Here is a 23,717-nt window from a genome sequence, read left to right as displayed (position 1 = left end):
CTCCCCCCATATCCCCACCCACCCCCACCCCGCCTTCAGCTGCTGGTGAAGCATTCAGAAATGCACAGACAATAACAAAAGGCAGAGCTGAAATGACGATAGGGACATGGGCGGGTGGGGGTTGCCATACAGTTATTGGGCCTTTAGTACAGAGAGCATTCATCAGACTCCGTTCTTGTGAAACCTCCATGCATCCTCCATCCACATCCATCAGAAAGCCTTCAGGAAACAGGTCAGTGAACAAAAGGAGAGAGGGAAAATGCAAGCAAGGGATGGAGAGAAATAGGATGGGAGATGCGAGGAGGGGGATCAGGAGTTGATAAAAACTAAACTGTACTGTTCTTCAAGAAACCAGCTGCTGGAAGAGCTGCACCGAGGCAGACAAAAAACACTTCCTAGTGTGCCTGGCTGGTGTTCAGCGACATCTCCCAGAAGTCTTCCTCCCGCCCACTCAAGAGCTTGTCAGCTTTCAGCCACACAATACCCTGAGGTGCTGCACATATGCCCACCTTCTTACCGATCAAAATTATTTTTAATCACAAGATTTTTCAGAAGTTGTTTTGTCATATCAGAAATGAGCATGTAACCTTTTTAATTCTAGCACTACCAATTTTCCACATGCTGCATTTATCATACTTTTGACAAATCTAACCCATTTGGCAGAGTTGTTTCAGAAAAAAAGACATTTTAAATCTCAACACCACATGAAATAATGTTCTGAGGCGACATTTTCCATTTTCTGCAGTGTACAAAGCAAGTATGGCTTAAAATGTTGCCCTGGCAACAGTCTACAGACAGAATTAAACCACATTTTGCTTCTATGGGCTGCAGACCAGGCTCTTAGAAGTTATAAAACAAGCCTATGCTAAATGACTTTCATAGATTATTGATAAATATTTTGCTGTCCGGAAGTGTTGCAGCCCGGCAAAGCATATCAGGTCTTTTATAATCCTTTAACCTAAAGAAATCATTTGGGAATTGTGAGAATGGAAATTCAGCTGAGGGCTAAACAGCATATTAATTTAGATGAGAAGGAAAGATGAAAGTCTAAAAACTGTCTTTGTGTCAGAGCCTCAAGCTTCTGACCATTTTCTATTTCTCAGGCTTGAGAAGTAATCTGGTATTACGAGAACATTTCAGAAGACAAAAATGATTTTGGTTTCAAAAGCATTTCTGTGTTGTCCTTGCTTCATCTACAGCAGTGTGAAACAGAGACCCAAAAGACCTGAAAAGTGTTGAGATCACTTATTGTTTTAAAAAGAATATGCAGGCTTTTATTTTGCAGTAGGAGTATGACAGTTTTAGACTGCAGTAAGACTGAGGAGGAATGCTGGTTGGATATACAAATCAAGTGACTTTAACACTGGGGACTGTGCTCCTCATCTTGTTTTTTTACCAGCACTAAATCATTTTCTTGAAAGTAATTTTTTTGAGTTAAGTATTAGTTTCCCAAACTGTACCTGAAACATCATGTGGCAGTTCAGTTTCAGCCATGTGTGTCATTTTGGAAGGCACTGACAAACCACTTATAGTTTTTCAGTTTGTTGGACATTTACAAGGTCAAAATCCAGCAAATATATCAGTAACAAATGTGCTCAGGTTGCTCTGACAGAAGGGGTGGTGGCTTTAAGCTGCCTTGCCAGCAGGTGACAGATAAGTTTTACATGAAATCCCCAAAGTCCAGAGGCCTTTTTTCTGTGTGGTGAGAACAGGAGTGTTAGACAGGGTGAGATATCTAACAGTCAGTTCTGTTAGCTGTGACTGGACTGCTGATGATCATCACTACAGTGACATGGTCTGTGTGTGTGTGTGTGTGTGTGTGAGAGAGAGAGAGAGAGAGAGAGAGAGAGAAGAGAGAGTGTTAAACTGATTCATCATTTTACTGATGCACTGAGCCTCCGTTGGTCTCCCATTAAATATCCACTGCTGATTTAATGAAAAACCGACCAAGCTATTTTCTTGTCCATTTCATTTCATTTTTCCATTCAATCTATCTAGAGTATCTTAAATTATCCAGAGGATTTATGTGTACCAAAGTTTCTGCTACATTGCCAATATTTCTAAAGATGTTTGTGATATTTTTTTGCAGATGTGTAAAGCTTACATATGGTATGGCACCTATGTCATTTAAACATCCTGAAAATAATGGCTGTTCATTGTAATTACACACTAGTATACACAGCTGTAAGTCTGGGGATCTCATTTGCAATTATAAAAAAAAATAATTAAATGAAAGTGATTTAAAAAAAAAAAAAGTGAACACAGAAATGAAAATGTTTGCTCAAAGAACAAATAAACTGCCAGCAACCACAACCTTCTCATAACATTTCATGTCGATGTGAGGCATATTTAGATGTGAGATCTGAGTTTGGATGCTTTTTAGTTAATTAGTTAATTTATGCAACTTTAATCTTTGATCAGTGACAGAGCAGTCACGTAAACAGCAGTGGAGTGGTGGAGTTGCCTTCAGTGCCACAGCGGTGAAAACGAGGTCAGCTAATTGGGACGGCTAAATATATTTCACAAGGTACGCCTTCTCCTTGGATGTGAAGCAGAGCCGTAGTCACTGCTGCAACAAACTGAACACACTGGTGACATTGAAGTGATTGGGACCTCCTGATGACCACAGAGTGTCGGATGAGTGCTCACAAATCTGTGTCATAAGTAACATACAGGAGCTGCTGTTACAAAGAAATGAGAGTCCAACCATTAATTCAACCCAACTTCATACGAGTCAACACAAGCAAAACTAATTAGCTGCAAATGATCCCTGTTGTTTGTTGCATGAACATGTTTATTAATGTGTACATATTGGCATGCACATAAATATACATAGCACATAGCACAGAGTATAGCTTCAGTAAATCAATTTCAATTATTTTCAAATATATCAAGTCAATTCATCAATCCACTTAAAATTACCACAGATAATATACTGTATATATGAAATAATAAAGACTGCAAAATAAAAACAAAATATTTGTGTCTCAACCAGGCTCATAAACAAATTATCATAAAATGAAAACATGAATTAGCCTAATAAACAACTGAATCAATAAGAAAAATGCAAAAGATTTTGAGAGATAAACTTTATTCTACTCTGCTGGTGCCACCGGGTTTTTCCTACATATCCAGGAAGTTCAGATTTTACCTTTTAAAGCTGCTTCTGCTAAATCAATCAACTGAATGATCTTTTAATCATAACTAATAATCTTATGGTGTGTGTGTGTGTGTGTGTGTGTGTGTGAGACCAACCGGCTTCCACACCCACAACCAAATGCAGATAAACACAAGTCCACAGTGTGTTATGGACTATTGTCTGTGGTGCAGGGATTACAAGTGCATAGTGTGTTTATCTTTCATGAACACTCCCAGATTAAGTGAGAATTACTTTTTTTTAACTTATCGTTTTGAACAGAAAGATGAGGAGGGAAAACCGGGTCCAAACCGAAGCTTATGGACCCAGCAATGAGAATATTATAAGATTTGTTTCAGCATTTTTCATAACATGTCTAATTAGGGTGACCTCATTGGCACTGTAAGGGAAAAGATTTACTCAGTCACTACATTTTTCTGTGTTCGGGGGCTGATTTCTTAGGACAAATACTCTGTGGTTTTATTGAAAAGCAGTCAGATGTGACAGAGACTTAATGGCTTTTTTTTCACAATCCTCACTGCTTCGAGAAGTTGCTGTTTTGCAACTAACTCTCCTTCCTTAATTAAACATTTCAGAATTTTCCTCATTTAAGAGGTAAACATAGATCTGCCCATTACAACTGCTTTTCATTTTTTTTTTTTTTTTTTTGCTGTGACATTCCAGAAGAATCCTCAGTTGCCATGTGTAGAAATGGGCGGGGCATCGCTTCTGGATACGAATTATCATATATGGTAATAAAGTAACATGTTGTCAAAGTGTTCGCTCTGGTATAAGCTGGAGCACAGTCATGGGGGTATCCAGTCTCTAAGCATGAGCTCAGAGAGTTTTAATCCCGGGCAAACTCAGCGAGCTTATGAGGGTGTGAGAGTGTCAGCACAGAGAGCCTTAGAAACGTGACAATGGAGAGAATGACACAGAGACAGAAGGAAACTTTACAGCTTCAGGGGCCGCCAATGAGAATATATTTATTCTGTTGTGTGATGCTGTGATGAGATAAGAACAAATGTGAGCTTTGTCAGGCATGGTGAGAGCCGCAAGTCCCATCATTCTCAGACTTTGCACGATAAAATGTGACATAAGCTTACATGACATCTAGCGACAGTAGATATTCTGAATTGATAAGAGGGGGATGTGATGCTGGAGAATCAAGGAGGATGAGAAGTCAGTGAAACAAATGGTATGTATGTATGATATATGTGATATTTTCTTAGTGAGAAGTGGGCAGTGAGTTTTTTGTCTCAGCAGGGCACAGCGTCATCGGTATTTTCGTTGTATTTACTTTTCAAGAGAAAATGTGGTAACTTTATTGCTACACGTTACCTTGAATATATCATAAATGTTTTATAACACATAGCTCCAAATTTTACTTGTAATTCTCTGCACACAAGATTCTTCGAAATACACTAAAGTGCATTACACTTTCTTTAACACCGATAATGAAACATTGTGATGTTTTATTGTACAGAGCTTCAGGGTGTCCCCAGCAAAGGAAACATATGTTTTCATACAGGTACATCCATAAGAAACAGAATGACAGAAGGTATGACTATATTGTTTGAGGGTTTCAGACACTTTCTCTAATAAAACATCTGAAAGCAAAAATCCTGTCAGGTCTGTGGTCTGATATTTGTCATTTTAAGGATCCTCAATGATACTGCATGGGCTATTACAGTGTCCTGTGAGTGCCTATTACAGTCAATTACTAAGGTGTGTGTAGGTGAGTATAGGTATGTCATGATGCATTATAAGACACATTCATCCACCTCTAGTTTATAACTAGTCACAAGCATCCATAAGACCCTTGAACTTAAAATTCATCAGAAGTTACATGTGTAATATTTCATGACTATTTGTACAGTGAATCTGAAAGCAATGTGCAGTCATACATACACATAATGCATATAACAGTCATGATGAAATCTAATACGCCATGAATGCCCCCATAAGTAGAACAAACGAAAGGTCTTAGTGTTTAATTACACACGTGTATGATTGCGTGATACATTTGCCGGGATACCGTGTGGTGCAGTATCTAAATGAACAGCAGTCACTGTAACCGTCAGTTTACTGTGACCATCTCACCAAACAAATGCACTGTAACAAAAGTCTTCTGTTTGGTTTAAATTACAAAACCAGTCTCAATCCCTTTTTGTTTATTTGTTTATTATTTGAGAGGAAAATCTATCAAAACTATCAAACTTGAGTTCTGAAAGCAAAGTCTTTGCATGAAAACTTTTCAGCAGTGTTCTCATTTGTTTCAGGCTGAGTGACCCATGAATATCAGCACCCTAAATGTCTCCTAACCTCTCCTCTGAACAATGTTTCATCCCATTCACTGAATTGTACAAAATCGTTTTCCCATTAGACTGCGACAGTTAACAGACGACACACTTTGGCTTCTATTAGCTCCCAGTTAGACAAAAGTGAAATGAGATTAGTCAGGTCTGATCTCTCTGTGGCCATTGTCATCAGCTAAAAAGATTAGGAATGCCACCACAGACTGACGGAGGTGATCGCACACGGTTTGTCTCGGATGACTGTGATAAAAATTTAATTGTTTGAGTAGATGAATCGTTAAAGACATTAGAAGCATGTGAGCTCTGGCAGTGGATGAAAGCTGACCTTCTCCCTGCTTCTTCTGGCCCGTTCCTGATATGAGCTCTGAGTGGTAAAAGGCAGCAGGAGTTGTTGAAGTGGCCTTGAGCTCACAGAGCTTTTGATTATTGGGAGAATGGTGTGAATACCTCCAGACTCAGAAGAAAATCTTACTTTAAAGTAACAAGTAACAATAAAGTAATATGATTATTTTTCATTGAAGAGTAATTTAACCTAATGATGTCTCTGCTGACTTCTTTTGGCTTAACTTCCTGCCTGTTAATATTAATGTTTTGTTGTTGTGCAGCCAGTCCAGATGCTGGATGCTGCTCTTGCAATGTGAGATTTACTTATGAATATCTGATTTCAAAATGCTCTTTTAATGATAGTCATATCCTACAGTTTTGGCAACCAGTTTTAATTATTCTTTGTTTTTGAGAAATATTATTTTAACATTAGTTGGGTATGGCAAATTGTTCTGAATACTACAATACCCATGAGCTTTAATTATAACGGTTGCTATGGAGAAGAAGTGTGAATCAGAGCTGTAGTGAGTTCAAAATGCCTCATTGTTGTAATGGGAACAAAACACTGTGCCACAGGTGAGAAATTCATCCAAAATGTACCTTAATTCTTAAATAGAGCAGATTTAAGATGCAAATGGTAGCAGTTTTCTAAGATCATATAAAATGCACTCTTTGGAAGTGATGGTTAACTTCTTTCCTTACATTTTTACACACTCGCAGGCTTCTACACCAGATTTTATAAATTACAAAAGCAGATTTTTTGATGCAGATGCTCCTCTTTTGTATTGATGATTAAACCAGAGTTTTGTATCCACCCAAGCCTTAGAAGTGCTCCCACTATCAGTCACCTTCTGTACGATTGTCTGTGCAGAAGATAAATTGGACTCTTACTTCAGGAACCAAGGGTCCCTGAAATAACTTTACAATCCTATTCGAGACAGGAGGAATTAGATCTAGTTTAATTTAAGTTCTTCATGGTCCATATGAGACTGTCTTGTTCAGAAGGGACAACGTTTGAGAACAGACAAAGACTGAATACTCTAGACTGCTTGATTCATTTGCCAGAGACAAATTTTAATGAGCTGCTATTAATTTAGACCAGAACTTCGCCAATGAAGCCACGCAGTGCTTAACCGTACAAGAAAGTGTCTGTAAAGAGTACTCACTCTGTGTGTACATGTGAAGCACTGGCCTTTCAAAAACATCCTCTCTTAACATAAAGGCTGAAGAGTGAAGCTCCCATATGAATCTGTTGATTCCCTCGTTCTCATGTAGCTAAGACAACAGCAGTGGTCACGCTTTACGTTGTGCAGCATGTGTACAATTCATCAGTGAGAGTTTCCACAGCAGTGGAACAAGTGGCAGGATTCTTACTCACACCAGGTGAGCTCATATCAGATGTATGGACTGCACTTCTCTCTGTCAGCAAGTCATCACAGCTATTTTGTGGAAAAAGAAAGGAGTCATTAGTTTAATTACACCAGAGGACATGCATGTCCAAGTCAATAAGGCTGATTAACTTACATTTGATCAATAGACATTAACAAGCAACGTGCCAATCTGCTGACCCAGGTACAATGTTTGCAAAATAACCTGCAACCTCAGGATTACTTAGACATTCAACATTCATGTTTACCTCCAGTCCACAGCACCCTTTTCCGGTCTGTGCATAATGAATGTTAGAAGCCTGCAAAGGTATGAAGATATGAACCAGCGTATGGGTCATGAATTATTGAACAAAGATGAGTTTGAGTCAACAAGACAAGGATGCAATGCAGATAAACGCTGAATGCATAGCCTAAAAAAAAGGGCAATCATTTAGGCTCAGTGACCTCCAAAGAACATGTATTAAGGACGTTATATAATCTAACGTGAACATATCGACTGCTCCAATAGGTGGTGGTGAAGCAGTGCATTGTGGCATATGTGCTCTGCTTCTCACAGGAGAAGTCTGAAATGGTTTTTCTGCCTGAGTGGAAATCAAACACAGCACAGCACCATTACAGTGTATCATGATGCAGTGCAGGGGCATATCACTTGTGAAGAACTGGTGTGCGGTTTTGGTTAATACTTGACTCAAACACGACATCGCTTATTACCACTGTATCAAAAAGTCATAGGGCCACTCAAAAAAGTTTCACATGGTGACTGACGTACAGTCTATCTCGTACTGAATAGAAGCACTCCCATGGCAGAGCTCATGGACAGCTATCCATTAATCACTCGAAAGAGAAACTGAAAAAGACGTCGCTTAATGCTTGTGTGTAGCTCTAATGTGCACTAAAGGGTTCTAATAAAGGTCGTGGATATATAAATTTGTCATGAGTTATAGCAGAGACCCACAAAAAGCATTAAAAATAAATGACATAAGAGTTTCAATATCTAGAAGATGTGTACTTAACGTCAAGCAACAAATCTTAAAAAAAATGCTTTTTCCTTCAGTCTGTTCACAGTTCTCAAGAGGAGTGTACGCCATTTTCGGCTTCTACGACAAGAAGTCTGTGAACACCATCACGTCATTTTGTGGGACGCTCCATGTCTCCTTTATAACTCCCAGCTTCCCTCTGGACGGGAATCAGCAGTTCATCATCCAGATGAGACCTGACATCAAGGGTCCCCTCCTTAGCCTTATCGAGTACTACAAGTGGGACAAGTTTGCCTACCTGTACGACAGTGATCGAGGTAAGACGTGGACAACATTTTGTTTTTTCAAGCCGTCTTTCCAGATCTGATTTCCCAACAGCTGATGTTATCATCCCTTTTTAAATAAACTGCAACTGTTCTCAGCCTTTAATTATTAATTAGATTGGGAGAGCCTGACAGCTTTTAATGGAACAGAGAATGTAGCTGTGTATACATAAAAATTACATTTTTATTTTATTTTTTTATTTATTTTATTTTTATACGAGATCAGCCTTGACCCTTTACCTTTAATAACATATCTCTTTCAAAAAAGGGGACAATGATTTGACTTTGTGAAATCCAAAGGTTATACTGCTTATTTTAGCCCAGAAACCACTGAGCTGTGCCACATGCACTGGCTGTAGCACAGAACACACATTTCTAAGTAAAGGATATTTTGCTCTATTCCAGCTTGTCACATAGAAAAACTGTAGCACCTCAGTGTTTGAGAGTGAGTTTCATATAGCATCAAGTCGAGGAGAGGCGGTCAGAAGCTTCTTTGATTTTAAATCAATTTGCAGACTAATTCACATGTTAAAAATACAAAATCATGGCATCAGACATGTTAACATCCCAAATGAGCACATTTACTTTTCCATAAATCTCTCCAGTGTTGCCTGTGTTGCTGTAAGTCCTGTTAAATAATTGTTTTAATTGTTTTGTTGTGTTAAAGTCAATGTTTGTAACAGAGACAGAAAAGAGAAAAGAGACTTTTGTTTTTCAGCTATGAATGTCCTTTAGCGAGGATATAATTTTAATATATCACAGCCTGTCATCAGCTATTGCTGAAATCACATCTGACATTTCTATTCTTTTTTCTGCACTGCTTCGCATTTACACAGTAAACTCACATTCACACCTGGGAGCTACCTATTCTTGTATTGTTGGCCTCCGAGCCAACGGTGACTTTTAGTGAGGGGACAGATACCCCCACTTACCCTCACACCAAACACACACACACACACACACAGGCCTTGTTTACACCTGGCATTAAAATATGTCTTAGATGATCCAGTTACAAGTTGGCAAGGGGTGTGAATGCACCAAGATGCACTGAGCACGCACTGAGAGCTCAGACCATGTTTTGAGTCTGTTGTTTTTCCCAACGAATTCTTACTTGTGGTCTTATAACCAGTAACAACAATGCATTTAGTTTTTCTGACAGAAATGATGTACATGTTTATTTAGACATAGAGAGAGAGAGGTCCGATCACAAGTGGCCACTTGATTTTAATGTGAAATGGTCAGATGACTTGAGAGGCCTGTTAACACCAGGCGTAAACAGAGACATACAGTGCAAACACACAGTGATTCTACCTTCATGTTCAGCATCACCAAACAGATGATTAAGAGATGCTTCACAGATGTGGTTCAGAATTAGCAGTGCTGAAAGATGGCCTTCATTGTTTAATAGTTGTGCAACATTCAAGTAAACAAATAGTTTTTAATACAAGAATAACAATGTAAAAATAATACTTTCCCTGCCTAATGGATTGTCAAGTGAAAGTGTCACTTTGCTAACTCTGTGTTATTGAGATTGTGATAAGATCACAAGGTTTTTACACAAGGCTGTCATATATGAAAAACTTTCCACGCTCAAACTGTAATATCCAGACTTCATATTTAGATCTATTCTGTCTCTATTCTCTATTTTGTTTCTATTTCACACTTATATATGTCTGATTTTTAGAAGACCTTTTTACCTTACATGCTTTTCCAGCCTTACAATTGTCATGTTTTTTTTTCCTTTTCACAACTACTGTCTAAATTTCACACAACGTGGCTCCTTAAAATGGCAGACAGCCAAGTGCAAGAAAACCATACATAAAGTGACCAGATGATAATGGCAAAGAGGTTAAAGAACACACATGTGCTTTGCTGTATCATGCATCTCATTTTGTTGTGTTGTCAGCCCCTTGGAGAGCAACGCATGCCTCCTGCAGCACAGAGAGCCCATCGAACACTGAGAAGGAAATCTCTTCTGTGGTTAGAGATTCCTTCTATTTTAATTATGTTTTTTCAGTGAAATAATAGAACTGAGTATCCAGTTACAGTGGAATAACACTATCAAATCTTTTTTTTTTTTTTAATAAGGATGCTCAGCTTTCAGGTTACATTTCTTAAGCTCCTTTATTACTCCCCATTATAGATAAATCATTCATTATTTTTTATTTTCAGCACACTAAAAAGGAGGAGTTTTGGGATCAATTTCAAAATGCACTTTGAGGATGCTGAATGAAAGCCCAAAGATGGCTTACCAGAAAATTTAAATAACACACTGAGTGGCTTAGTGATTCTACTCAGAGAAGCTTTCTATACACCTGTGTTTAGGCTGAATACTTTGTAGTGCCAATGACAGGAGGGCTTTAATACATTTCTGCTCTGTGTTATATTTAACTCTCTATGGTTTCTTATCACTTGAACTTTCCCATCGCACCTTTTCCCCTTCACTTGAGCTGTGTACGGTATCTCCCTTATGCTTAATGCTGCCATCTCCATCTCCTCCCTCTTCTCCCAAAATCCATTGCTAATCTTCCCAGTCAGCCTGCCTCTGACTGACAGCAGAGTCAAATACTTTTTCTCATCAAAATCAAAAGGGAGGGTCCAAACAGCTGCCTCAGATTGCCTTCATGCTAATGCTAACTCTGACCTGCTGTCTCTACTGTACGCCTGCAATGGCACTGAAGGCCCCGTTGTGCATATTTCATCACTGCATGGCTGTCTAATTAGGTCAGTGTGATCCACTCATTCCCATGGCAACCAAAGTATGAAGAGAGGGAGAGAGATAGAGAGAGAGAGAGAGAGAGAGAGAGAGAGAGAAAGTGACTGAGCTGGTTGGTGAATGATGCAAGGATGAATGTGTGGGTGTTTCTATGTCAAAGAGGGAGCCAAGAGAGAGGAGGCAATAGAGTTGCCACTGGTTATGATGAATTCTATTAGCGCATCGAAACTAATGGATGAACCAACACCAGCACTGTCAGCTGTTGTCAGTAAGTCAGTTTAGATAATGGATGTATGTATGTGGGTGGATATGCACACTGAGAGTTCTTTATTGTATTCCTTCAACTCAGTGTATGCAGATATGCCCTCAGTCAGACCTTTGAAGTGCATTTTCTCAAAAAATCCTTCATGTTTTAGTACTGACAATTAGATTATCAAAGGGAAATGACAAAGAAAAGAAAAGAAAAGTCACTATTTCTTTAAAAGCAGCCAAATATGGTAATTTTTGGCTCCAAGAAACAAAGATGGACACAGCCATCTAAATAGTCCACAAACCAATGGTTGATGTCATGGTGAGTTTACATTTGGTTCAATGTCACTGCAGGAGATTGTGTTCCCTTCAAGTCGTGAGCAGGAGACCTCTTACAGATCTACAGTTATTCTCATTTAACCTCAGCATCGATCATTCCCTAACCTTAAGTTACTTACTTAAGTTGATGGCTTTGTGTATGTGAAAAATCAGTTTGTCGCTCGCTTTATTGATACTGCAAGTAACCATTTACATGTTTGGATTGTTTAATTAGTGTGTTTCTTAATATTTAAGCGCTTTTGAATTTGTTCAGATGCTATAAGTGTGGCCTGGTATTATTATGTAGATAGTGGACAGGTGTATCAGAGAGAAGGATGTTGGACATTTACCACGATGGATAAGTGAGGACACAATAGCTTGAAGCAAAAAGATTATAGCTAATGCGAAGCTGTATTTGCAGGTACTGAACTGCACACTTCTATGTATTATTCATGAGCATTTTTGCCTCCTTTGAATAGTTTTGCATCGTATTATGCATATGCACATAGATCTTTTTGATCAATGAGCATGAAGTTAAGCTGTTACAGTCGTGGCTATGTGTGTGATCACTAGGAGAGCAGGAAAGGAGAAAGGAAGGAAGTAATGGTTCACCATTTTCACAGCATCACTGTTGTGATTCCTTCTTGCTTTGTCAAACTGCTGAATAACAAGGTGGTACTTTACACACTCTTTCATGTCTCATTATTCTCCAGTGACCTTTTAAATTTAGAGCAATCTGAGGGTCAATACGAGATCACATATCTTTGCTCCACAACACAGTGGTAGCTCTGCGCCTGTTTCGATGTATGCATAATGCATAATGTCAACTGTAAGATAAGACATAACCTTCTAAACAGAATCTAAACAGCATCTTTCTGTGCAGATGTGATAATAAGCCATTCCTCGAAGCATTCTGCATCAGTCTGTTAAGCGCAGAGGAAATAAGTGGAGTCAAGTCTTGAGTTCTGGATTTAGAGCAGCAACAAAGGTTCATTGTAGAGATACGGATAATATCTAGAGCAGACTGACAAATCATTAGAGTTGTGCAAACAGCAGTGTACCGATCTTTGGATGATTTTGTGGGTGTTTTGCAGTCGAGACACCTGTGAAACTGTGACAATATATTGAACTGATTATACACCTTCAGTCCACTCCAGTCTTTTATTTTACGTATCGGGAGCAGTAACTCAGCACTGATTTGTTTCAGCTTTTCATCCCATTCATTACTTCATTTTGCAGCTGGTTAGTTTGCAGACTTGCTAGGACTTGGATTGGGGAGTTGATATCAGGTTTGTCTGTTCTGTCGGTTGTCTGAGACGTGTTAGCTTGGCACAGGGGCTGCGACTTAAATGGTTGAGGAAAAATAGCAAGGTTAGCCTGCTCTGCAGAGAGCTTTTACAGAAGGTAAAGAGCTGCACTGAGTAACACCTGTAACAAATTTTGTAGGAAACGACTTTTTCAGTAAGAAATAATAAAGACAAGTGATTGCAGTAATTTAAAAAAAAAAAATAGTGGCTTTTTTCACTTGTGGCCTATTTCACCAGTGACATTTAAATGAAGAAAAAAACAGTGCTGTTACAGTTTACTCCAAACATAGAACACTGGTTAAACTACTGCTGTAGTTATCCAGCCAAACAGAAATGAATATTTTCTTTGCTGGACATATTAGGAAGGACAATGTCAAAAAAAAAATGACTGTGACCCCACTGACATGAAGGTCTGAGAAATTTATCTCAGTAATATTTTTTATATTGTAAACTAAACAATGCAGAAATCATTCCTGTGTTGGCACTATCTTGTTCAGTATTTGAATAAACATAGTTTTCTTGCTTTTGGGCAGGAAAAGCTGTAGTCTTGTAACAGCAAAAATGCCCTGCAACTATGAGTATTAATTTAGAACGGTGAAGTAGTTGATATATTTTTCTTTTATGTAATAATATTAATAATAGTAATAATGCAAAGAACATTCAAGGTGTGAGAAAATGTAGAAATCATCCTGTATAATGACAAATTTACAATGATGTTTGGCATATGAAGCCACATTAAACACTAAATGCATGTTGCAAGGAGAGCTGCAGCCAACCAGTTCAAACACATTCATCATGTAAAAACAGAATTTAACTTTAACCCTATTACATAACCAACTTTTACTCGAACATTTTGTTTTTGTCCTTGCTTTAACTTCACCTTAATTACTTTTATCACTCTAAATTCTCAAATTATCTCTAACAGTCAAATTTCACCACACCATAATGACCTTACTGTAATTATGATGTATAGTTCATCCAGGTAAAACTGCAAGCCTCCATTTTCCTCCCCAACATCATAAAACCACTGCCGTGTCGCATAAAATTGATTACATCAGTAATTCACCTCTCTGTAGCAGAGCGGAATGAAACACTCAACCCTTTTATCAAACCACTATGCAACTGCCCTCTGCAGACCAGGGATCAATATCAGAAGAGATTCAGCTGTGAAACTAGATAGAGAAGGTGATAGGAATTTAAGTGGAAAATGGAGACTTTAGTCTTTGCCTTTGACAGACAGGGCTTCATATTGATGGACAGCTGCTACATGTAATTGAATTACTCAGTTTGGGTTAAGAATAAAATGTGTGTGCATAGGATGATATTGATATAAAGACTATTATTATCATTCTTTATCATTCACCACTTTTACAAAAAAGGGGCAAGTTTCCTCCATTTTGGATGAGCGCTTCAGCTAAACACATTCAGTTATTTTCACTGCTGGGAAGTTGGCGAAGGATGAGGCAATGATGAATGATTACATTGACATGATTGTTTATACCTTCTCTAAAGGTCAAGAGAGGGTTGGGGGCAGGGAATGGCTAAAACTGAGCTTGACAGATTAAGTTTTCTCATTTGTCGTGGAGCTGTACACACAATGTTAGCTTAAACATTGATCTCCAACATCTGTATTTCTTTGACAAGTGACCAAACTTTATCAGCTGATGAACACCGAAAAAGTTGACTGTGAGAAGAGATTGTTTTGTCTATGACTAAATTGTTTCGAAAGTTGCTGGGAAAAACACAAAAGGTTGCATTCAAAAATTCACCCATAAATCAGCAATAGCAAGCTTTAGCTGTTGATGCAGTCAAGTGTATTGATAGACCCACTTTCCTCCCACCAGTTGTTCAAGTTCATGCCAGAACACCTGTGACTCATCTTGATGAGCTCTTTACATAAGGCACTGAGTCTCTGTAAAGCCCTCACAGGGTCTGAATAAGCAGACACTTTAGGCAGCCAATCTGCAACAAAAGAGTTATATTCAACCGTGGCTTTGAGTAAGTGTTGACCGCCACAAAATTTCTTTTGAGTTTACTGTTGTATCTTTGTGCTTCAGCCATTGCTTTTTCTGGTCTGTCTCCATAACAAAGAATTTCCCCTCGGGGATAAATAAAGGAATTCTGATAACCTTCCTTTTTGTGCCTACTTCTAATGTTTGTATCTGGCTATGCCCAAACAAAAGGCCTCACGCAAAATAATGTAGGATATCTCTCAAACTTAAAATACAAATTTCAAAAAGTCTTTGGTACCAAAGAATGTGTGGAGAAATTACAGGCAGAGAGAACATGAATAAGGTTTTAATTCCTCTTTATTTTTATCAATAGGCTTGACAACGTTGCAGGTTGTTCTGGACACAGCAGCAGAGAGGAAGTGGCAGGTGACAGCCATAAACGTGGGGAACCTGAAAGACGAGAGGAAGGATGAGGCCTATCGGTCACTGTTCCAAGATCTGGAGAACAAAAAAGAGAGACGGGTGATCCTGGACTGTGAACAGGACAAAGTGAAAGACATCATGGAGCAGGTAAAGTGTTTTGGTCATTTGAGCTTGGACTTATTGCAGGCTCTTGGGAACACGGTTCAGTACCTAGTGATCGTATTTTCACTGCATATTTGAAATTTAGTCTTTACTACACCACAACAAAGAAACAATCTGCAGCATTTTTTAACATATTCATAAAACTTCAGTAACTTAAGTAAGCCTTCAGAAAATCACAGGGAGCCTACAGCACCAGTTTTATATTGACATGATTGGGACAGCATTGAAAAAATGTTTTGTTTGGGGTTTTTTTTTCAATCTGTTAGTAAGTGAAACAGTTTTGTATTTAACTGCTGACATCACACTTTCAAGTGGGTTAGGTGAACTGGGATTCAGGTATATTGGATGCTGGGATGATTGCTGCCATGTTTTGAGCTGTTGAAAAAATATTGCCCTTGCTGTTGGAAATCAGCCTGTTGTTGGTTGGTCAGGTCCAGCTTGTCTTCTTTTAACATTTCCATTCCAAATGTATGTGCCTTTGAATTTGGCGAGGCAGGCCTCCTGTTTCTTGTTACAGCAAGTACGGTAAGCTACTATATTGAAGTGGCCCATATTAGCCCCAGTTTTGGTTCCAGTCAGCAAAATGACTCATTAATAACACAGCAGAATCTACCTGAAGTTTGCAAACAAACATACTGCTATGGGTCATACCAGAGAAGGCTGTAGGCTGTAACTGAACTTGGTTGAATTATATTGCTTTGGAACAATTTATTTGTTAAAAAAAAAAAAGTGTTTTCTCATCTTTCAAGAGTTATATAGTCTCACTTTAATAAACTTTTGTAAACTAAACCTGTGTTTAGTCAGGATGTTTAACATGAAATAAGCCATGAAAGGGGGGAAAAATATGTCATTATGTGAGCATCAGGCTTAAAAAAGTTTAGATCACAGTAGTTTATTATTATATCGGCTGTTTTTTGTTTGTTTGTTTGTTTTGTTTTTTCAAGTACAGGAAATGCTAACAACCCTATTGTCCTTAGCTCCTGTAGGACAAAAATGATATTCAGCCAAAACGTGTGTTTGAAAAGAAACAATGTCACATGGACCCGGCAGTCCAGGAGATGTAGAAAGGCACCATAACAATTAAACTAATTGTTCATTTAGGCTGTAAACAAAACTGCAAAAGCAGGATATTTTTACTCTGTCTCTTACCCAAGAGAGAGGCTTATCGATTAGCATTTAAAGCATGCAAACATCTATTTAACCGTATGCTGAAAGAAATCAATGCTCGCAGCCTTGGTGCCTGTTTATCAGGGAAAAGCAGAATCTGTTCAGGTAGGAGTATCTTGCTACATGTCAAAGACATTTGTGTGGGAGATATGAGATGTTATTATACAAATCTTCTTCAAGTAGCAGCCCTGACAAACTGGGGTGCCAATCAAGCAGCAAGGATTAGTTTCAGGTGTGTCATTTATGTGGGGTACTGAAATGGTACATAGCTGGGATATTTAAAATATTCTCTGTTTTTTTTTTCCGTTCCTCTACTGATAGAAGAAGTGGAATTGGAATTATAGATCTCTGTCTAGCAGCATTTGTGACTTTCAATGCCACAGTGATAACGGCAAGGGCTGTCAGTTATGTTGGGGTTAGAGACAAATTATAATGTCTGAATATAATGGTAGATTACTGTAGTTTGAATTTAACTGTTTCTGATTGTCTTATCTCTGTTTGTCTATTAAAGAATTAAACTCAGATTACAAAAATGTTGACGGTGTAAGACATAAATAAAACAGAATGTGGTAATTTGTTAATCCTTTTTCACACACAATATATTCAATTGAAAACTGTACAAGGACAAAATATTTAATGTTTTACCTCATCAGCTTCATTGATTTTTGTAAATGTATGCTTATTATGAATAAAATGCCAGCAACACATTTCAAACAAGTTGGGACAAGGACAACGAAAGACCAGTAAAGTTGTGTGCTGCTCAAAAAACACCGATTTGTAACATTCCACAGGTAAATTTGTAACAGGTGACAGGATTATGATTGGATATGAAAGGGACCTCCTCGAAAGGCTTGGCCATTCAAAAGCAAGGATGGGCTGAGGTTCACCACTTTGTGAAAACTTTGTGGTCAATTAGCCATACAGTTGAGGGGCAGCATTTCTCAACACACAGTTGTAAAGAATTTAGGAAATTGTTGATCTAAAATTTACAATATCATTAATAGATTCAGAGAATCCAAAGAAATCTTGCACATAAGGGATAAGGCGGAAAACCAACACTGAAAATTCCATGATTGTATACATATGTTTTTGTGTGTGTGTGTCTGCAGGTCATCACAATTGGCAGACATGTTAAAGGCTACCACTACATTATAGCCAATCTGGTGAGTGCACACAACCTCTGCATTTGTTAAAGGATTGTTTTATCACTTCATATGTTTCCAGAGTCATTCAGAGTAGAGCAGTAAGACAGTAGTAAGGTAACACTTGAGTCTTAATTTTTTATGTTTTCAGGGTTTCATTGATGGGGATCTCTCCAAAATCCAGTATGGTGGTGCCAACGTATCAGGTTTTCAGATTGTTGACTTTGACGATCCTTTGGTGTCCAAGTTTGACCAGAGATGGGAGGCCCTTGAAGAGAAGGAGTATCCTGGTGCAGACAGTAAAATAAGGGTGAGGTTAAGCATGCTTGTATTTCTCAGACCCTGTGAAGATACTCACACTTTTGTCATTTTCTTTTTCTTTATTTGGAGCACAGGATTGTTGGATGAAAATGTCTCTATAAGCACTTAAATGTGCCTGAGTTGTCTGAAGTGTTTGTAAGATCAACATAAATTGTGCTGCATCACCCAACTTTACACTCACATGAGCACACCATGTGCATTATTCAACACATCTCTGAGTAAAGATTTGTATGCACTGTTAGATAAACACACATTCTTCCATTAACTGAGTGATAGCATTTTTTAATACAAACTATAGGACTGCATTCACTACTCCTGTAACAAATCACCAAAAATATTCTCCCACCTTTTATCTACAAAATCAAGTTCTTTTTTATTGTCACACAATCCAGCTGCTGCAAGTGGTTCAAGTCTGGGCAAAAAATCACTCTGACATTTACAGCATAGCACAGCAGAGAACATAAATACAACTGATAAAAAAAATATAAAAGACCACCAGCACCAGACATGTAATAGCCACTCTAATTAAGACAAGATACCAGGGAGGATAGTGAGCAGGGGCTGTTATGCATGTGTGTTTTATGACTCCACATTCTAAGGTTGAGACCACCTAAGAGCAAGACTCTTTTGTTGACTTTTTGTTGACCACGTTTTCACTCATGGCACAGTCTTGACACTTGTAATGTATTTTTGCCTTCAAAGATCACGGAATAAAATTTAGATGCACAGATGCTGTCGAGACTTGCAAGGTCATCTGCGCTGGAGCAAAGCATCTCAGTTTTGCGACAGAAACCATATTAAAAAAAAGTTTTCTAAAAACAGCGCAGCATTGTAATTTTTGGCAAATATTACTCAATCTGGAGTCAAAATTTGGGAATGATGTTTTCATCTGTGGATTCAAAGCTCTTGTGAGTATTTAGTATGTTTATCCCATAAACTGCAAAAACAATGGTGCCCATGTTTACATGTTTATCGTAATAAAAGAACAGCTCATCCAGAGCAATTTCAGGTTAGGCAGAGGGATTCCTACATTTCTGAAAACCCTATTCCCAATATCTTGTCCCACTGTCCTCATCTAGTACACATCAGCGTTGACCTATGACGCCGTGCAAGTGATGACAGAGGCCTTCCGCTACCTGCACAAACAGCGCATCGACTTCACCAGGCGAGCCAACAATGGTGACTGTCTGGCCAATCCCGCCGTTCCCTGGGCTCAGGGAGTGGAGATCGAGCGAGCACTGAAACAGGTAACACATGCACATCTACATCCTCTTGTTGGAGAAGACTTGTCGCCGTGGTAACAGAAGATCTCTCATAGGAAATGCACAAATTTCCGCAAAGGCAGAAAGTACTTTACAGAGACTGATTAGAGACTATTGTTTTCTTCATGCATGTGGACGCACATAGATATACTGACAGCTATTCTTCAGAAGAGAAACAAAGGTCTATCCATTGACTGTCCTCTGAGCTTTGGTGCAAGGTACAATTAGCTTCACTCCTGCTGAGAAATGAAGCTTGACATACAAAGTGAAGCTAAAGGGGATTTTTTTCTCTCCCTTTGAGTCCCTTGGGTATTTTGGTTGTAGCTACAGGTTCTGAATAAGTCAAATTCAAAGCGATTCTACCTTTTAAGCCAAGAGCTATGGATAACAGATGTGGAGATGTCCGCAACTTTGACAGCTTTATCCAGAGTGAGTCTTTTGTGGTGATTGAAGTGTCAGTGGGAATTCATGAGTACTTTGATGCCAACAGCTTCTATGTAGGAAATCTGGCATCTACAGGGGGAGGAGTAGCCACCCCATATGGACAACAGGGCCAGGATCAAACATGTTTGAGGACATTTTTAGGAGAAATGAAATGTATTTAACATGTTTCAAAGATACACTTTGATTTGGTTGGAAATACTGTATTTAAACATAACAAGAAATCTCTGTGGAACACCTTTAAGCTTCCTTCTGCTCCTTCCTACCATGGCCCTTTTGTTATTTAAGTTGGCTACCCATAAGAGAAGAGGTAGAGAATATTTTTCAAGTATGTTGACACATGCTGTGCCCATGCTGAGATCTCCTCTCCAATCTGGACACCAATCGCTTCCTTATCTTGCTTTGTAGCTTGATATGAAACACCATTTGAAGTCATTTGGGATTACGGCTCTAGTTTTACATAAGAGGAGAGGTTAACATGTAGATTTCAGAGACTTCTTCAAAGGACAAAGCCAGTATGGGAGAAATACAGACTCAAAAAAAAATTATGTTAATCCAGGTCTGCAATACAGTATGTTTTTGGTGACTACCTCACTCTGTAACTGTTGCCAGATTTAAAAACGTGCCAGAGTGCTCTGAGTGTACATGCTGTGAAAGACAGTTTGAAGATGCCATGTTTTAACCATTTGATCTTCTGTCTCAAAGGTGCGTGTAGAAGGCCTCACAGGAAACATCCAGTTTGATCAACATGGAAAACGAGTCAACTACTCAGTGAATATAATGGAGTTAAAGAGTAATGGTCCCGTAAAGGTACACATTTGTAGAACTTGGGGTTTTTTTTTTTGGTTGTTTGTTTGTTTGATTTTGATATTTATTTGTTTTTTACCTTGTGAGTGGTTTTAATCTGAGGATCAAGTTATGTAGAGCAGCACTCTTAGCTCTCAAGATTAAACAACTGAACATATACACAAGGGACATTCATAGATACTACTGTTTTTCCTCCTGACAGATTGGATACTGGAATGAAGTTGACAAAATGGCCGTCACCAAATCTGATGTCTTTGCAAATGACACAACAGGAATGGAAAACAAAACAGTCATTGTCACCACCATCTTGGTAAATAAAATTATAAATATGAAGTATAAAGTGCTTAAATTTGTGTCTCCCATCTGGGAGTTAAGTAGCTGGGGAAACAGGTTCTGATCCAACAGCTACTGGCACACTTTTCAGTGCCAAAGACTTAATCATTTAAATGTTTTTTTTCTTTTTTTATGAATTTAGCAATATAATTGTCACCTTTTTTCCTTCAGAAGGGGATAGTTTTTTTTCCTGTTGTAGCACACCATTTCTGCATAAATCTTGTCTTCACAGTCAGCAACAAACAGAATAACACCAGGCCACTAATTTCTTGCCACAAATATGTGCTGTGTTTAAGTTCATTGTCCTCTTGTATCTTTAATGACCTGTCACCCTGGTGCCTCTAAAGTAGATTTTTATATTGTAATTGAAATCTCTTGTGCTCAGCAGTGTTTTCTGTTTTTGTCCCTGTCCTACAGGAAGCTCCATATGTAATGCTCAAAAAGAACGCTGACCTTTTTGTAGACAATGAGCGTTATGAAGGTTACTGTGTAGATCTGGCTGCAGAGATAGCGAAGCACTGCGGCTTCAAATATCAACTGAAAATAGTAGGGGACGGAAAATACGGAGCCAGAGATGCTGAGACAAAAATCTGGAACGGGATGGTTGGAGAGTTAGTGTATGGGGTGAGTGTCTTTAAACATAAACATAAACTTTGATTAAACACCATGAAGGTGGGAGGCAACCTGGATTAAAACGCATGCCATTCTGGTTCCTCAAGACAATACTTGTTTTCCAACATGGATTTATAGCATGTTGGAATAAGACTGTTTTGTTCTGTCTCTTGGTTTGATAGAAAGCAGACATTGCGGTGGCTCCTCTGACCATCACTTTGGTACGAGAGGAGGTGATTGACTTCTCCAAACCCTTCATGTCTCTGGGAATCTCTATCATGATAAAAAAGCCTCAGAAATCCAAACCAGGAGTCTTCTCTTTCCTGGACCCACTGGCCTATGAGATCTGGATGTGTATTGTTTTTGCTTACATCGGTGTCAGTGTGGTGCTGTTTCTCGTCAGCCGCTTCAGTCCGTATGAGTGGCACACTGAGGAGTATGAGGATGGACAGATTCAGACCAATGAGTCGACTAACGAGTTTGGCATATTCAACAGCCTGTGGTTCTCCCTGGGAGCCTTCATGCGCCAAGGCTGTGACATCTCACCTAGGTAGGTGAAAAAGCTTTTTTCTCAGTTCAGTTGATCAAACTTAACTGGTGGTTTCATGCATGTATAACTTGGAAGCCCGAGACAGATCAATGAGATCTCACTTTATATATAAATATTATTGTTCGATGCGAAGGGTGCAGCTCACCCATTATTGTCAGCCATGAGTTTTGTAGATTCGGTTCAGTTTGTTAGTGCATCCTTTTCAAAGAAAAGAAAGCATCTAATCATAATGATTAACTAACAGAGTGCTCATTGAAGTGTGACATAGTATGAGTCAAATTAAGATGACGTTTGTAATTGATTTTTTCACGGGGGGATATCATGTTTACTTTTATATTTTTTTTTATTTAAATTTAAATTAAAGTAATAGTAATAATCTGACAACAATAAGAAACAGCTCCATTTTTGTACTATTTTGTGTTTTTGTTTTTTTGGGGTTTTTTTATATATATATCACCAACTTAGCATATCCCTCAAGAAAAGTAAAATGTTTTAGCATACATATCCACTCATCTCACTGCAGTTGCAGAATCTAATGTCTATATTGAGCGGTTGTTAAAACAGATGCTCCAAAGTACTACTGAACAATTAAAAATAAATTAAAAACGTGAATATTTCCTTATTTGTTTTTCCAATAGATCTCTGTCTGGGCGTATTGTCGGTGGTGTTTGGTGGTTCTTCACTTTAATCATCATCTCCTCCTACACTGCAAACCTGGCTGCTTTCCTGACTGTTGAGAGGATGGTCTCTCCCATTGAAAGTGCAGAGGACCTGGCTAAACAGACTGAGATAGCATATGGCACTCTGGACTCTGGCTCTACGAAAGAGTTTTTTAGGGTAAGAGATACTCTCTTTATATTTTGCATCTTCACAAAAAAGGTTTTATAGCACAGTAGTCTTAAAGCAATATTTATGAAAAAAAGCCCTAGTACCCTCCAATACATATATATTACAATGGTAATTTTAGGCTTAAAATAGCAAAAGCCATATACAATATTTGGAGAAGAAATAATGTGACTGTATGCTTTTATAACCTTATTGTATTAACAGAAGCTGCTTCTTCTGTTGTCTTTTTCAAAACAGCGCTCAAAAATTGCCCTCTTTGACAAAATGTGGACATACATGCGCAGTGCAGAGCCCTCTGTGTTTGTGAAAACCACAGCTGAGGGAGTTCTGAGGGTGCGCAAATCCAAGGGGAAGTATGCCTACCTGCTGGAGTCCACCATGAATGAGTACATTGAGCAGCGAAAACCTTGCGACACCATGAAGGTGGGAGGCAACCTGGACTCCAAAGGCTACGGGATCGCCACGCCGAAAGGATCCTCATTAAGGTGGGTGGAATAGTATAACAATGTGTCCAATGTTGTTATAGTATCCCACCTACCCTGATGTAGCTTTGCTTATTTGTCTCTGGTTTGTATAAGGAGATGAGGTAACGCCCCTTCCTCTTCAAATTCTTTAAAAAACATTGCAATTTATTGTAAGTCGA

General features: G+C 38.6%; 1 protein-coding gene across 4 annotated transcripts in view; it reads left to right on the top strand.

Moving 5' to 3' along the window:
• gria2b (glutamate receptor, ionotropic, AMPA 2b) overlaps positions 1 to 23,717 on the top strand; it is a 43,510-nt gene that overhangs the window by 13,592 nt on the left and 6,201 nt on the right. For all 4 annotated transcript variants that reach the window (XM_046406489.1, XM_046406488.1, XM_046406491.1 and 1 more), the window contains exons 3-13: positions 8,221 to 8,460; positions 15,382 to 15,578; positions 17,870 to 17,923; positions 18,054 to 18,212; positions 19,303 to 19,470; positions 20,632 to 20,736; positions 20,936 to 21,043; positions 21,484 to 21,690; positions 21,861 to 22,228; positions 22,867 to 23,065; positions 23,312 to 23,559. In XM_046406489.1, the coding sequence (XP_046262445.1) occupies positions 8,221 to 8,460; positions 15,382 to 15,578; positions 17,870 to 17,923; positions 18,054 to 18,212; positions 19,303 to 19,470; positions 20,632 to 20,736; positions 20,936 to 21,043; positions 21,484 to 21,690; positions 21,861 to 22,228; positions 22,867 to 23,065; positions 23,312 to 23,559 (2,053 nt within the window). The remainder of the gene's footprint in view (positions 1 to 8,220; positions 8,461 to 15,381; positions 15,579 to 17,869; positions 17,924 to 18,053; positions 18,213 to 19,302; positions 19,471 to 20,631; positions 20,737 to 20,935; positions 21,044 to 21,483; positions 21,691 to 21,860; positions 22,229 to 22,866; positions 23,066 to 23,311; positions 23,560 to 23,717) is intronic.

This window comes from Scatophagus argus, chromosome 12 (genome assembly GCF_020382885.2).
Source record: "Scatophagus argus isolate fScaArg1 chromosome 12, fScaArg1.pri, whole genome shotgun sequence".
Lineage (NCBI taxonomy): Eukaryota > Metazoa > Chordata > Actinopteri > Scatophagidae > Scatophagus > Scatophagus argus.
Note: the sequence above shows the minus strand (reverse complement) of the source record. Positions and strands in the feature narration are given on the sequence as shown.